This window comes from Telopea speciosissima, chromosome 4, assembly GCF_018873765.1.
Source record: "Telopea speciosissima isolate NSW1024214 ecotype Mountain lineage chromosome 4, Tspe_v1, whole genome shotgun sequence".
Taxonomy (NCBI): Eukaryota; Viridiplantae; Streptophyta; class Magnoliopsida; order Proteales; family Proteaceae; genus Telopea; species Telopea speciosissima.
In genome coordinates this window covers 26,398,369-26,415,937 of record NC_057919.1, presented here as the reverse complement: position 1 = coordinate 26,415,937, position 17,569 = coordinate 26,398,369, and the positions used below count along the sequence as shown (strand labels likewise).

The window sequence follows — 17,569 nt, the reverse complement described above, 5'->3', positions numbered from 1 at the left end:
CAATCCTATTTCATAGTTGGGAAAACATCCTCTTTTTACACCAACTCTTTTGCTTAAGGTGGTGCAGACTGCAGAATAGAAAATTGTACCACAGGAATCTCAGTTAAGCACGTTCCTTTGTTGCCATTGAATGCAGTCAAGAATTACATATCCTCTCATCTAAAATTAAGCAAAACTTAAGCACTTGCCTTTGTTTCCATTGAACACAGTTGACATTAATAAATCCCCTCATCCAACATAAAGATAAACGAAAACAAAATTATAAATAAATCACAAACATATAACTAAACTGAGTGAAACTAATTGTGAATTCTCATAAAATTCTCAAGTTGAACAACTTCATAATCCACTACAAAGGAAGCAACCATAAGAGTAAAGTCACAAGTTTTAGTGAATCAAATTTTGGTACTTTTATTGAACTACAAGAACCCCATATACTATCAACATAAATTCACAGTTCCCCGACCACAATCGACCGAACAGCTTCAAACCAATTTAAGGAAAACAAGAAAACACAAAACGGATAGAGCCAATAACCGTACCCGAGACACACAATCAGTCAGATTCATCAGCGGCGGCGGCAGAGGCGAGAGCGATCTTCTGATTCTCGAGTCGTTCGAGGGCTTTCTGGTGAGCCCAAGTCTCGATGGTGAAATCAGGTTTGGCGTTGAGGCCAACACCGAGAATGACGACTGTGAGGAAACCAGTGATGTAGTAAGGGAGCTCCCAGTCCTCCCATTTCCTGGACTGCCCAGGTGGAGGTGGGGTTCGATTGAAAGGGTAACCGTTCGGCCGCTCTTGGTGACCTGGGCTCGTCCACCTGCTCGGACCTTCTCCGCCTCCCCTTTTACGCAGCGACGAGCTGAGACGGCTTCTCAGCATTCCGGCAGTGGCAGCGAAACCCTTCGAAGATGACATGTTCTCTAAAATTTCCCAATCACTTAGATCTTACAGACAGCGAGAAAGACAGAAAGAACTTGCAGACCGAGCGAGAAGAGTTGAGAGGAGAGAGATCAAAGAAGTGGTGAAGCGAGCTTCCATGGCCAATAGAGAATACGTAGCTAGGATCTTCTACTGGTTTAACCGGAGGGAAATTCCTACCTGGACCAACGCAAAAGTTAGGGCACTGGAGCATTGGAGCAGAATTCCAGGTTTGGCGTGAGGTTTTAGGGTCAAACCAGTGCAAAACAGCAGAATAGCCAAATTGAAACCTGACCCAACTGGTTCTAAAACAAGCTAATCAATTTCAAATTCCAAGGATTTTTTCTTTTTTTTTTTTTTTTGGTGAAAAGGATTTTTTCTGTTTTTTACCGTATAGATTGATAGATCTCAAGCATGGTTCTAAGTATCGGTATTGTATTGTCTATATCGAGCGATACATATCGGTTTTGCTAGTCATCGATATCGTATCGGTAGCACGGTACGGACAAGGGGTAAAATGATCAGAAAACTCATTTTTTAAGAAAATTCAAGGGTATTTTTGTCCGATATAGCTGATCCAGGCCGATTCCATATTGGTATTGTATCGGTTTTGTAGGTCGCCGATAGCGGTTCCGATACCGTGCACTAAAACCATGATCTCAAGAGAAAAGTCTTAACTTGTCTTCACAAATCTAACTAAGATCGATCGGAATCTCACCAATTTGTAATGTAGAAAACATTGAGTATGCACCCACTTAGGGGTGTCAATCTGTCGGTTTGGATTGGTTTTGGTGTGCGAATGAGTGAGTCCAAAACATGATCCAATAGGGGTGTCAATCGGTCGGTTACGGTTTTGGTCAATTTCGTATTGGTGTAGTTTCGATTTGGTTTCTAGTTAGTTTCGATTTGCCTTGTACTTTTAATGAATTTCGGGTTGGTATTAGTTTTTTTGACCGTGTGACATGTGAGGTGTGTTTGTGTTTATTTGTACTCCGCGATTTGAAAGGTTGGTTAACCATTTTGACCTGCCATGTGAGCTTGACCAAAAAAAGATATGGCTTCTATCCCCCAGTATGGAGCTTTAGTCTCATATCGGGTGGGTGAGGTGTGTGTGTGTGTTTGTGTTTGTGTTTATTTGCACTCAGCGGCTTGAAAGGTTGGTTAACTTTTTGAGTTGGCATGTACACTTGACTTAAAAAAAATAGCGGTACTAAGGGTGTTAAATGGTTCGGTTTTTATGCAAATGATTCTATTCAATTCGGCATAGAGATTTTTTTTAGGTGAAACTAAAACCGAATCATTTAGTGAACGGTTTCTTTGTCTTTTAATTTTTATTGAAATAGATGTAAACTTAACATTGAATTGATTATTGAAAGGTTATATTCTACCCAAAAAAAAAAGATTATGGAAAGGTTATAGTTGTTTATATGTTTTAACTTTTTTATTGAAAATGTTTGAATATCTCTTAATTTTTTACTAGGATTTTTTTATTAGTATATTATCGTGTTGGGCTCCTCTGTAGCGCGAAATGGTGTGTAGCGCACATTCAACGGCCCACATTGCTTGGGCACGCAGCCCAACACCCCACATGTGTGTTGGGCTGCAAGCTCAAACACTGCGGGCCGTCGGATGGTGCGCTACACACCATGTTGTGCTACAGAGGACCCAAATCCTTATCAGCCATGAAGAGGTTACTCTTCTACACTCAAATTAGTTTAATGAATGGCTTTAATTGACCTACTATTTTTAGAAAGGGTTTTTCTTATTGACACCCCTTTAAGATGTGTAACACACTTTCTTTTTCTCAAGGAAAGTAAATACTATCATTTTCCATATTATGTACTTAAAAAATATGCAAGACAATCACAATTTTTTTATAATGACGATGATAAGTTACTTTCAAGTTATATATATATATATAGCTAATGAAAGAAAAAGCACTAAAACATAAAGGAATTAACATCATCTCTTATAGAAATCCTGCTCTTAGATTTTCCAGCAGAAGTAGCAATATTATAAGTTATAGAAATAAGATGTCTAGATTAATTTTCTATTAATACAAAACACTAGAATACTGTTGTAACTACATTTTAATATCTCACAAAATATGAAGGAAAAAAAAAACTCCCAAGACCATTGATAAATCGGTTGATCCATTCATTGAACAAGATCCTCACAATCAGTCCAGTTGTCAATGCATACAACTCCTTTTTTTTGTTTTTTGGGTGAATGATGCATACAACCCCAACTCTGCTTTTTCTTGCAACCCTTGAAGTAACCCAACCTGCTTTCCCAGTATCTAAAGAAAAGCTCCCATTACCAATTAATCGATTATGGTGATGAAGTCAAGTTTTGCAAGCTCAAAGTAGTCTAGCTACAACAATGTAAGAGTGGGTGAGGGAGGAGGTTTAGATTCAGAAGGAAAATAAAGAAGATCTTGGTCCGAAATCCACCTATGTATATGTCCCATTATGACATTGGGATTGGGGGAACATGCATACAGACACACTGATTTCTAGTATTCCTACGGGTGTCAATTCTAGGCCCGGCTTGGCAGGTCCGATCGAGCCCGCCCGGTTAAAACCCGACCCGGACCAGACCGATTCTTAAGCCCGACAAGTTTAATAATAGGGCGGTCCCGGTGTGGGGTCCTAGCCCGTCGGGCATCCTACCGGACCGACCGTTTTCAAGCCCGACCTAGCCCGACCTAGTCCGACCCTTTAAGCAAACCACCCTCCATTAATCCATTTAGCCCACCTGATAACCCTCTCTCTTTTCCTATTTAACTCATTAAAATGATTAGCCCATTAAGCCCAAATTAATGGGCAATTCAATTGATGGGTTTCCTTAACTCAGAAAAATGTTTATATTCTTCTCCATTAAGCTTCTCATTTCATAGAATCAGAACTAGACATATACAAAAAGGGCTGGGGGTGTTCTTGCTCCAAAGAGAAAACAAATAGTAGAACGAACCCAGTACCGTCAATGATGATTGAGCTGATAAGCATAAGCATTTCATAAATTTGAGTTAATTATAATTACAAAAAGAAACAAATCAGTAAAATAAAAATTAATAAACATAAGTTCTTCCTTTTTTTTTGGTAGAAACTAATAAACATAAGTTCAGGAAAAGATTATGGTTTGAAAATTTGGGTTTGGATTTGGGTCTTGAATGTGTTTTGGTAGAAACTCATTTCTTTTCTCTTTATTTTTTCAAGTAGGAATTTAATTCTGTAAAGGCCCGATTAAGACCTGGGTAAGGCCCGATAAAGAGTTAAACAGGCCCACAACTCGGTTAAGACCCGATTAAAGCCCGATTTTAGTACCCGATTAAAGACCGACACCGATCGAACCCCGATCGAGCCCGACATGACCCAGACCGAATACTTAAATGATCGAACACGGTGCAACCTGCACAATTGGTGAGGCCGAGCTAGGCCCGATCGAACCCAACCTTGCCCGACCAGTTGACACCCCTAAGTATTCCACAGAAAATAACAAGTGATGGATACGACTAAACAAAAGAACGACTTATCAAGAATAAGAATAAGGCTAAGTTTGATAAATGTCTGAACACCGTTCTGCACTGTTTTTTCGTTCTTTGAGAACAAAAAAACTTCAAATCATGTTTGCCTTGCCGGATCGTTTTATTATTCTTTTAGAATGTTCTTTATAGTCCGATACGGTCTGTAAAGAACAAGAACGAAATAATTGTTGTAGTATCGAGCAAAACCCGTGAAAGCAACCCTGGGTTTTGAGAAAGTCTTGCGAAGAGAAGGGGAAGAGAAGGATTCACAGCCACTTGAGACGCCAAATTGCAGGTGCGAAGCCCTCTATCTCTTTCACGCTGTCTCTTCCTTTCTCTCTGTTGCTTCCTCTCTCACTCTCTATCTCTCTCTGTCTGTCTCTCTCTGTCTGGCTCTCTCTTCCTCTCTCACTCTCTATCTCGTTATCTCTCTGTCTGTCTCTCTCTCTCTCTCTCGCTCTCTCCCTCACGCTCTCTCTTTCTCGCTCTCTCTCTCTCTCTCTCTTTCGGTCGTTGTTGTGTGATGATCTAACAAGATCTGAAATTTTTTCTTCCCATGTGTCTCAGGAATTGGATCTACATCCCTAAAATTTGAAGGATTCAGCCGAAAGGTATGATTTATGGATTTATTGAGCAAATTTTGATTTTTAGGAATGGGTTTTTAGGATTGGATGTTAAGGATTTTAGGGATTTTATTCTTTCATACTGTGAATTTTCTGGTTTGTGTTTTAGGTATGGATGTTAGGGGTATTATGGATTTTATTTTTACTACTGTGAATTTTCTGTTTGTGTGATCTATATACAACTGCTGCTGTTATTTTTCTGCCCATGTTGGGTTCTATGCCTCTCTATGTCTCTGTTTTAGGTATACATTTTATGGATATTGTATGATCTGTGGGTATGTTTATGATTGACCGTGTACTATGGATCATGGCCATAAGAATCCATTGACCTGAGTGATGGTTACTTGCTTGTCGATTTTTAAAAGAATTTGACCAGAATGTGCACTTGGTGGGAATGGAAATATGAGAAGATGGGTACATCCAACTTGGGAGGTGTTCATCATTCATCAAGGCTATCAAATGTAATCAGTATGATGAGGGTGGTAGGTGATGTGCTTTTTGATTGATTTGTTTACATTAGTGTGGGTCTTAGGAATTGTTTGGAGGCAATAAGAAAAAAGTGAAGTTAGAATAATACGGGCGGCAGTGCTGCATGTGCAGCACCTGAGATGAGGCGGTGCGCATTTACCACCTTACCCCCTGCCCAATGCCTTGCCTGAGCAGGGGTAAGGCGGTCAATGCACCCGCTCAATCTCAGGTGCTGCACACGGCTGCAGGATCTTTTTCCGAATAATACTCACCAAAGCATATAAAAGTGAAGAGTTGTTAGAGAAAAGAAGTCTGAACTTAGCAGTACCAAAGGAAGAAGGGAAGAAATTGTTAGAGAAAAGAAGTCTGTGATAGAGGACTTAATTCTTTTGATTGAGCTAGTAACAGAGGAGCCAATCTCCATACACAAGTCTGATGTGGATCATGAATGTGCAAAGGAGATGGTGATTGTAGAGGAATCAATGACTCAAGGTGACATCAGATTCTTTACAAGGCAGTAGGTGGATTCTTAGCCTGACTATCTCTCCTAATTACCTATCTTTCTTATTTTTCAGATTTTACAAGCCAGACTTTGTGTTGTCCTACACAAAGCATATAAAAGTGAAGAGTTGTTAGAGAAAAGAAGTCTGAACTTAGCAGTACCAAAGGAGGAAGGGAAGAAATTGTTAGAGAAAAGAAGTCTGTGATAGAGGACTTAATTCTTTTGATTGAGCTAGTGATAGAGGACTTAATTCTTTTGATTGAGCTAGTAACAGAGGAGCCAATCTCCATACACCAGTCTGATGTGGATCATGAATGTGAAAAGGAGATGGTGATTGTAGAGGAATCAATGACTCAAGGTGACATCAGATTCTTTACAAGGCAGTAGGTGGATTCTTAGCCTGATTATCTCTCCTATTTACCTATCTTTCTTATTTTTCAGATTTTACAAGCCAGACTTTGTGTTGTCCTACACCTGTGATACTCTGTTTTCTGCCATTTTATAGCCAACTTCTAATTGATACATCTCATAGAGTATTGCTCAGATTAATTTGAAACTTCAAATCTGATCATTGTTTCAATAGTTATTCCAGTAATCTGGTCGCATTCTCTGAGTTCTAGTTCTGAAATATGAAGTTCTAGTATGCTGGTTAAGAATCCTAATGGCATTAGGACTTCGAATCAGATCATTATTCCAGGTCTGTTTTCCACTAGAATAGACCACTCGACCTGAATTTTATCCCTATCTGATTATTTTCAAGAGAGATATAAACTTTCTCCCTCTGCTGTTCTGTTTCTTCTCTATTTTGTGATAGTGTTTAGTACTAGCCTCTTGCTGGATTTTTTTTCTGGTCCAGGATTAGCTAACATTAACATTGCGCTTTTATTCTTTGCTCTCCTATACTCTGTTTTCCTGCAAGTAAGTTACTGTTATGAATTCATCACTTCTAGTATGAATTATGTTCTGATGTTGTATATTGTGTTCTTTCTTGTTAGAAGGTCTGTATTTTTTCTGGGTTTTGATATGGTGAGTGCATTCAAATGTGTTATGGACTCATGGGTTTTGTATAGGAGAAGTTACTCCTCTCCTATACTCTGTATTTTTCTGGGTTTTGTATCTTTTTTCTCAACACTAAAGATCTTCCTGGCTTATACTGATTGAAAACTACTTGATGGGTCTTTAGCTCAAATTGGTAGAGCACTTGGAACATGCCCACATGAGCATGTTCCAAGGGGATGGTGGTTCGAATCCACCAAGGCCATTTTTATTCAAATATTCATAGTATCTTCAGTTATGGCACTAATCCACACTAGAACCCAATTTTTAATGACATCTTTGAAATTTGACATATTTTTATAATTACTTTGGTTATGTTAATAAGATATTTTAATTTTATGCTAAGGTTGGTAAGAGAGAAAATGATTTTACAAGTATTTTTTGGTATAATTGAGAAGGAAATGGCATTATTGTAATTAATATCAAATAGAGAAAAACAGATTATATCAAACACCATTTTCGTTTTGAACGGTGTTCTTGAGACCGTTACCAAACAGTCATTTTCGGTCTCAGAACGCCGTTCCAGACTAGAAACGCCAAAGAATGTTTCTAGTCAAGAACGGACGTTCTTTATTCATACATTTACCAAATGTAGCCTAAGAGATGATTTGAGAACCAACAATGTAAATAGACGATTATAGATAGAGGATGTTTGGCAGTAATTGGGCTTTAAATTCATATAATAAAAAATCAAACAATGACTGAGCGGCATGTGATGGAGATTGAGCGAAACAGAAGGAACGGTGAGCAAAACAAGAAAAGCGGATTGTAGATCACCCTAGGGGTGAAAGCGAGTCTTTGGCTCGCCTTGTTCTGGCGCGCTAGCGTGCTTAAGGAGCCAAATACCCTGTTGCCCAAATTCGTTTAGAAAAGGGACAAGATAAACATAAATGCCAAGTTGTTTCTTTTTCAAGACCACAAAACACACACTTATTATCGATATTAAAGAACTGAAGTAAAACATCCTATAAGCAAGACCCTCATGCAATAACTTCCACATAAAATTTTAAATTTAAGATGTAACTTTAACTTCCATAATAAATTCCTTAATGCTCAATCATTATCAACAACACGTGAAGGTGAAAAATCAAAAGCATTAACAAAATCACAACGTAAGAGGTTGGCAACAACCTTAGTTGTAAGTATATCATTCTTAACAAAAGAACAAAATAAAAAATCAGAATGGAGGATTGAGATAAAGGAACCCTAACAATTAATGATCCAATGTCCTAGGGAAAATGGAAGATAACAAAGGTTCATTCCAACACCGATTATGGATCAATTCCATACATGATTAAAGATAGAAATTGAAGTCACAGAAGAAACTACAACAATGGGGACCATCGAGGAAGCCACGAGTCATCCCAAATATTAATAGAAAAATCGTCGCCCATTTTCCAACAAACACTTGCACACAAGGAGGGGATTATATTTGAGATACAATTCTAGATCCAAGAACCCCTTTTATGAACAAATTTTTGCTCAGGATACTGGTCCTAGGAAAATATTTTGCTTTCAAAATCCTACTCCACATGGAATCTGGATTGGTTATAAGTATCTAGCCTAATCTCAAAAGGAGTGATTCATTATGAATAAGCTCAATCTAAACCCTATGCCTCCGCTTTTCTTAGGCTCGCATATAGACTTTCAAGAAACCAAAGAAAGTTTCTTTTGATTAGGATTTACCCTTCTCCAAAAGTTGGCATTAATTGCATCCAACGATTTACAAACAGTCTTGTAAAAAAAAGGAGCAAGACAATAGATAAGTAGGAATCGAGACAAGTACAAATTTAATTGGGATAGACCTACCAGCCAGTGTCAATAAAAAAGCTTTCCACGAGGACAATTTTCAGTGGACTTTCAAGTTATATATGAATATCATTTTATTTTCCTAACTTAAAGAATTTTTGAGATTAAGACAATGGGCAATTAAAAGAAGGTTCCAAGTTCTAAAGACACCAATCGATCGAAAGTTTCATACATAGGGGGCTGGGTTGTGATATTTTAAAGAGTTTTATTCTCATTGAAGGGTTTTATATATGCTCATGCATCATGCATGCACAACCGTACATGAAACCTTTTGCCTAATTATAATAAACATGTTAGTTGGCAATGGGTCAAATTAATTTGTGGACTAGCTAAGCAAGCAAATATTGATAGCATATTTGATGTAGAGAAGATCTCAGAAAAAAATTTTAGATTGGTTGGACTAGCAGAAGTCCACCTAATTAGGCCGAAAATACTGATTTTCAGCTGACCCTCCGACAGCTATAACTTTCGACTTGGGTGGAGTTACGGGAGCCATAATACCAATATCCAAACTACAACCAATGCTTTTTGACACTTTGATGATCCAAAAAATGAGTCACGAAACCACCCGATTGGGGAAAAATTCACACGTTTAAGGGGTGTACCGGGCCTCCGAAGTTTTATGCACGATTTAGGGTTACTTGTTACCTATTTTATTCTATTTCTTATTTAATCTCGTTTTCCTTCTTTGTTATAATCCAACCTTTTTATATAAGGATCATTTTGGACTTAATAAAGACATCGCAAAGTTTATGAACCAATTTTGTTTTATTTTCTCTTATTCCACATTGGAAATAGGGTTTCTTAACCTCGTGGATTCAAGGATTCTTTAGCGCTATAACAACATCTAGCCCCCATACTTCCTACTGTGTCAATATTAAACAGATAATATCTATAGACATAGGCTCTCTTTTGTATCATTTTTATTGTCTTTCTTACATAAAAATGTTTTTGCAAATGTTTGGTATCATTTATGGACCCTATTTCTATTTAAATAAAATCAGGACAATAGAAAAACCATAATAGAGTCCAGACCCATATATCTATTATGGCCAAAAATCGTTTTTGGCCATTTATGTGGGTATATATATATAATATAAGAATGAATATTATTTCTTATATAATAATATATAATATAATACATAATAGATTATTATATTATACAATATAATCAATAATGAATAATACAATACATAATATATTATATATTTAACATATACTACATAATATAAGATGGAATATTATATAACAAAAGGGTCTTTTATCCTCCTCGTCTCCCACCACTCCACCTTTGACAAGCCACGGCTCATTTCTTTTGGGGGGCAAAGAGGATAAAAGACAGATTTTTATCCGTTGCTGTAACTGCAGCGCTGCTGTACTGATCGTGCGGCATTGCAGGTGCCATGTGGGGCCCGCTGCGCCGCACAATGAGCACAACAACGGATAATGATCCATAAAAGACCCTTCTGTTGGATTTCTTGGAGCAAGCTTTGTTGCCCAGAGGAGAAAGGAACCTTAGGATTTTGTGATCCGGCATTACAAAATCAAGCTCTATTGGGGAAATTGGCTTGGAGGCTTTGGAAGGATCTATCGTCCAATTGGGCAAAATTTATTAAGCAAATTTACTATCCAAATACCAAGTTTCTTCAAGCCCCCTAGTCTTGAGCCCTTCATAGGCATGGCGAAGCATCATTGAATGCAGAAAAATTCTTCACGCGAAGTTGCTTTAAAAAGTCGATACCAGAGAGAATATTCACATATGGGAGGGATCCCCTCCATCTCTTCTTTCAAGCTCATACATCCACATTATAGGGAGAAAAGAGGGGTCCTTGTATTTTTTTTTAGTGAATGGGGGTCCTTGTATTTGAACTCATTCATCAACATAACACAACAACTGCCCAACTTTATTGAACACTAGGGGTCCTTCTTCGGTATTACTATAGGCCTTTTTTTTTCACCACATGTATACACTATCTTGGCAACAAAACTATGGACATATTATCCACGTTACCCTCTAGTCTATTGGCAAGTTTTGGTTCAAATACATGTAACCACTTAAAGAGACTTAGGTTATGTTGGTACGTATTCTCAAAGTAGATTCTGGGTTTAGAACATATTCAAAACTGAGAAAATAAAGAAGAATCAGGTTTCAGAATACATTCTAGTTAAAAGTAGAATCCATTCCAAAAATGCATAACTAAACACATCCTTAGACAATAAATCTTTGGAGAGAAAACAAAAAGGGTAGGTAAAAAAAACGAGGAATGGCTTCCTACACCATTCGGTGAAAGAACAGTATATCCATCAATGGCTATTTATATCTGCCTTCCCATTTCCAAATTATCAATAATACCGTTACTATTCCCCTATATCCTATGGACACCATTGAAGGCCTGTGAACCGTAATTGAAGGTGATGAACCCAAAATCACCCTGACCAATCAGGGACTACCACGTGTCCTAACCCAAGAAAGAGGGCCAGCATAGGACCAGAACCAAGCAGGCCAATCCAGGAGAGAACTGACCCAAACCGGACCCAGGCGCAAACTGCCTTGGGCGCGGACCACCCCGGGAGAGGATCAGCACTGGGCGCGGACTGGCCTGGGCACGGACCTCCCCGGGCGCGGACCACCCTGGGCACGGATCAGCTGGGCGCGGACTGCCTGGGCACTGTCTAGACATGGACGAAGACCCCGGGCACAGATTCCCCAAACACACCATCCCCGGGCACAGTCTCCCTCGAACACGGCAGGAACCACCGCCGTCAACAAGACACAGACTGCATCACCAAGGACTCTAGGCTACCGCCTATCAAGTCACGTAGTCTGAAAGGACTCATGTACCAGGAACCTTATCTACCACGTAGATTGGTCAATCCACCAAGGATACCAAGTCTATCATGACACTACGTCTCTCAGGAAGACAATTGCCAAGTCTATCGTGACACCACATTTCACGGGAAGACAACCAGTCAAGGATGAGCCCTGCTACTCAGGGACTCTATCACCTACGACGGACACTCTACATCAACTGGGACTCTCCACACCGCCATGCTTTACTATAAAAGGCAAGGTACTTAGCCTCATCAAGGGACATCTTAACTCATCTTGAATACTATTATTCATCTGTTTGCTCAGAGAGATCTAACTTAGGCATCAGAGAGTCCTAGGCTAGAACCACACCAGTTCTCCTTTGTCACCCAAGGTCTTTTACAGGTTACGACGCTCAAAGGACCGCTGAGTAATTTCTTGATGCAACAGATTGGCGCCGTCTATGGGAACGACGCTAGCCATCACCTTGACTAGCCAGTTTCCATATCTGTTCAACCATGGCACCACGAGGCAAGAAGACCGCTCCCTCCACCAACAATGCCCCGAGGGAGGAGAATGGATCACCTCCTCCAGAGGGCTTACGTCGCAGAGCCAATGACCAGGACCATGTCTTTCTGGAGAGGGAGATCCCAGACGATGATCAAGTTGCGGTAGTCAAACCCAACAACGAAGTGGTGGTGGAGGTGGTACCTGACCCCAATGCCCCAGCAACTATGGGTCAGATTAATGACCTACAACGATAGATCCTAGAGGATCAACGACTCTTCCACGACTACCTGAGGTAGCGTGCAACATCACACCGTCGCAGGACGGACCCTCGATAGGAACAGAGCCTCAGGAGGTCCCCTCCCAAGGGTGACAGATCAGAGAGGCACACCAGGCAGTGGGGAGAGCCTTCCCAACCTAGGGGGAGATCGGCGGATCCTCCAACACGATCGAATCAGGGGAGAACATCATCACACCAATCCTTGGTACCTAACCCTGAAGGGTCCATTCGGAGGTCAGTGTTTGATGGTCGACTAGGAGGAAGTTATGTACCAGAGCAAAGCCAGATTTACCATGGAGCAAGCCCCTCGCGGTCAAGATAAGATTCATCACGACGTGACCCTTCACCATCTCGCCAACAGTCGAGACGGGATGGGACTTCCAGGGAGTATGTCAGCAGGTTCACCAAGGAGTCCTTAGAAGTTAGAGACCTAGACGATCAGACCCAGCATGCTGCCTTGCTTGGGGGAATCTGAGACATGGAATTGATCAAGGACCTGACGTGTCATGAGACCAAGACTGTAAGGGAGCTCCTGGAGAGATGCAACGAGTTCGCCAACATGGCCGAGATAGTACAAGCTCGGAAGAAGGCAATTGAAGCCAAGCCATAGGACAACAAGAGGTTAGCACCAGAGGACCTTAAAGATAATAAGAGGTCGACGATCGAACGTCGGCAGGAGAAGGACGATCACCCATTAGGAAGAAGTGACCGCCGCCCAGAGAGGAGTGAGAGAGCAGGCAGTCCAGAGTTCACACCGCTGAACACCACTAGGTCCCAAATTCTTATGTAGATCCAGGACCGTGACCTAATTCGGTGGCCACGACCCATGCTAGCAGGACCTGAGAAGCGCAATCCTAACAAGTACTATCTCTTCCACATGGACTATGGGCATGACATAGAGGACTGCTACCAACTAAAGAGGGAGATAGAAGGCCTTGTGAGAGCAGGGAGTTTGAACAAGTACGTGAAGGGGAGACGTGATGGCCGTTAGGGCCAAGGAGATCGAGGACGTGATCTAGAAAGAGAAGAACCAAGGAGGGAAGAGAGGAGAATAGACCCAGATAGGGAGAGAGACCGCACTGACGAAAGAAGAGATGTGCCGAAACCCAGCGGCACTAAGGGAGCCCCCATCCTCACCATACTGGGAGGACCAGAGCAAGAATCAATCAGGAAGGCCAAGGCCCATGCCAGGTTCGTGGGAGTAGCAGAGAAGCCAAGTAAGATAGCAAAGACCGAGATGGTGATCTCTTTCTCGGATGATGACTTGGAAGGTGTGAGCTTTCCACTTGAGGATGCCCTGGTAGTACAGGTGGAGATAGCCAATCGACCAGTGCACAGGGTTCTAATAGATACAGGGGCTTCCGTGGATGTACTCTCACTGGAAGCCTATCGCAAGTTCGGATTCGGAGACGATCAACTCAAGCCAGAGCCCACCTACCTCCATAAATTCTCAGGCGCCACAGCCTCCATCAGAGGCAACATAGAGCTGCCCATCACCTTTGGAGAGCACCCTCGACAGGTGACCATCATGGTAAACTTCATGGTCGTCAGGTCCGTGGTGTCGTTCAATGGCCTCCTAGGGCAACCTTCCCTAATAGCCCTTAGAGGTGTGGTGTCTCCACTCTACCTAAAGATGAAGTTTCCCACTAACAACGGAGTGGGGGAAGTTCGAGGTGATCAGAAGAAGGCCAGAGACTGCTATGCTACCTTCGAGAAGAAGAACAACGGCAACACACGGGGGATGGCACTGTGCATAGAGAACCTGGTTAGTGACCAAAGAGATGAACTAACAGAAAAGAGAGGAAGACCGGTGGAGGACCTCATCCCCTGGCCACTCAGCAAAGATGACCCTTCCAAGGTCGTACAGGTTGGCTCATTATTGAGCGATGAAAAGAAAGAAGACCTGGGGCACCTCCTCCAGACTAACATGGATGTCTTCGCATGGTCAACTGCAGACATGCCAGGCATACCCAGATCCATAGCAGAGCACAGATTGTATGTAGGCCCAACCAGGAAGCCCGTCAGCAGAAGAGAAGAAATTTTACCCTCGACCGACAGGCAGCCATCAAGGAAGAGGTCAAGAAGTTGAGCCGAGCAGGGTTCATCAGAGAAGAGAAGTTCCCTACCTGGCTCGCAAATGTGGTCATGATACCCAAGCCTAATGGGAAGTGGAGAATATGCGTCGACTACACTGACTTGAACATGGCGTGCCTAAAAGACGAGTACCCACTACCTAGGATTGATCTGCTGATCGATGCCATCGCTGGACATGAGATGTTGAGTTTCATGGATGCCTACTCTGGCTACAATCAGATCCTTATGCATGAGGATGACGAGTCTTACACCGCCTTCTGAACGAACAAGGAGAATTACTGCAATTAAGTCATGCCTTGCGGATTGAAGAATGCAGGGGCCACCTACCAGAGGATGATCAACAAGATGTTCGAGGAACAGATTGGGTGCAATATGGAGGTGTACGTGGATGATATGCTTGTGAAGAGCGTCCAAACCCATCAACACCTGACCGACCTAGAAGAAGAGTTCGTTGTGCTAAGAAGGAACCAGATAAAACTAAACCCTGCGAAGTGCGCCTTCGGGGTAACGTCCGAAAAAATCCTAGGGTTCATGGTCTCAGTACGGAGAATAGAAGCCAACCCATCCAAGATCAAGGCCATCCAAGAGATGGTACCACCTCGGACAGTCAGAGAAATACAGAGATTGAATGGAAGGATCGCTGCCCTTTCAAAGTTCGTGTCACGATTGTGCCTGCCATTCTTCAAGACGTTGATGAACCACCGAAGTCCTAAACACTTTGCATGGACAGAGGAGTGCCAAAAAGCGTTTGAAGAATTGAAGGTATACCTCGAGAATCCACCATTGCTTGGGCACCCAGAACCCAACGAAGAGTTACAGATCTACTTGGCTGCAACACCTGTCGCAGTGAGCGCAGTGCTACTAAAAGAAGAGGGTAAGATACAGAGATCCATCAATTATGTTAGCCATGTCTTAATTGATGCAGAGTCTAGGTACACAAGGATTGAGAAGGTAGCATACGCACTGGTGATCGCGGCTAGGAAGCTCAGACCCTACTTCTAAGCCCATACCATCACAGTCCTCACCAACCTACCGTTGAAGAAGGTACTGCATAAGCCAGACATCTCCGGATGATTGATCGCCTGGACGGTTGAACTGAGCGAACACAACATCAGGTACCAACCCAGGATGGCCATTAAAGGCCAAGCCTTGGCGGACTTCATCGTCGAATGCACCCTACCTGAGACTGAGTTAGAAGCAGAGGAACCAGAGGACCAGGACCGAGGATCATGGGAGATGTTCGTAGATGGTTCGAGTAACGCTACAGGAAGTGGAGCTGGTTTCATACTCACCAGCCCCGAAGGATTTCGAATCCAGTATGCTCTTCGGATCACCTTCCTAGCATCCAATAATGAAGCAGAGTATGAGGCATTACTCGCTGGACTCCAGGTGGCTAAAGCCATTCAAGTCACACACCTATCCATCCGGAGTGACTCCCAACTTGTAGTGAACCAGGTGAATGGAGAGTACGAAGCGAAAGTTGATAGAATGGCACCATACCTAGCACGTGCTCGAGAGCTAATCGGAGAGTTTATGAAGTTCGAGATGGTTTGGGTTCCTAGGATCGAGAATGCCACTGTCGACGCACTGTCCAGGCTAGCCAATGAAGAACTCAAAAACCTGGCCAGTGCAGTGTATGTGGAAATATTGCATGAACCAACATACCAGGAGAAGCAAGTCAATGAAATCGAGGAGAGGCCTAGCTGGATGGACCCTATACTCAACTACCTACAGAACGACGTCTTACCAGAAGACAAGGTCGAAGCAAGGAAGATAAGGATGAGAGCTGCAAAGTACACCATCCTAGATGGAGTATTGTACAAGAGGGGGCCACAGCACCACTGCTTTGGTGCCTAGGACTCAAGGGAGCCCAATATGCCCTGGCAGAGGTACATGAGGGGATCTGGGGAAGCCATATGGGAGGATGAAATCTAGCCTACAAAATCCTCCAACAAGGACTCTACTAGCCGAGCATGCAAGAAGAAGCAGTGCAATACGTCAAGGCTTGTGAGCAATGTCAATTGTTCGCCCCAGTACCCCATCTACCCACCACCAAACTGACATCGATCCTCAACTCTATTCCCTTTGCCATGTGGGGGGTCGACATCTTGGGAGACTTCACAGCAGCATCAGGCAACTGCAAGTACTTGGTGGTCGCCATAGACTACTTCACCAAGTGGGTAGAGGCCAAACCATTGGCCAAGATCACAAAGAATGAAGTGGAGAAGTTCATCCGTGACGACATCATCTACAGGTTTGGTGTGCCAAAGATCATAGTCTCTGACAATGGGAAGCAATTCAACAACCCCAAGTTCAGAGCCTTCTGCCAAAGCTACAACATTGACTATCGGCCTGTTTCGGTAGCATAGCCACTGGCCAATGGTCAGGTGGAGGTAACAAACTGAACCCTACTTGATGGCATAAAGAAAAGACTAGAAGGAGCTAAAGGGAAGTGGGTCGAAGAACTACTGAGTGTCCTGTGGGCATACCGCACCACAGTAAGAATACCCACAGGGGAAAACCCATTCCGCCTAGCATATGGCACAGATGCACTAGCACCAGTAGAGGTCCTCACCATGTCCCACAAAGTACTGCACTTCAATGAAAGGACATACACAGATGGACTGCGAGTAAACCTGGACTTCCTGGATGAGGTACGAGAGAAGGCACTACTGAGAAACGTGGCATACCAGCAGCGCACAGCCAAGTACCACAATGCTAAGGTGCGATAACAATTATTCCACTAGGGGGACTTAGTCCTAAGGAGGGCAAGTGCATCGTAGCCACAGAAGGAAGGGAAGCTATTAGCAAACTGGGAAGGGCCTTACATAGTTTTCAAGCAGATACATCTAGGGACATACTGCTTGAAAACTTTGGGGGACAAGAAGGTAGACCGTACTTGAAACTCAGAACACTTGAAGAAGTACTATCAGTAGAAGTGATAGCAGTAGAGCAGCCGCACCACCAACAGTAG

General features: G+C 42.4%; 1 protein-coding gene across 1 annotated transcript; it reads right to left on the bottom strand.

Annotated features, from left to right (window-relative positions):
* Positions 1-290: 290 nt before the first annotated feature.
* Positions 291-1,001, bottom strand: LOC122657429. Its single transcript, XM_043852126.1, has one exon. It carries the CDS (start codon positions 916-918, stop codon positions 556-558), a length of 363 nt encoding a protein of 120 aa, XP_043708061.1. The 5' UTR covers positions 919-1,001; the 3' UTR covers positions 291-555.
* Between the last annotated feature and the right edge of the window lie 16,568 nt (positions 1,002-17,569).

Bases quoted from the DNA above. Each gene is read 5' to 3' on its own strand.
- LOC122657429 (XM_043852126.1), bottom strand. From the start codon at position 918: ATGTCATCTTCGAAGGGTTTCGCTGCCACTGCCGGAATGCTGAGAAGC.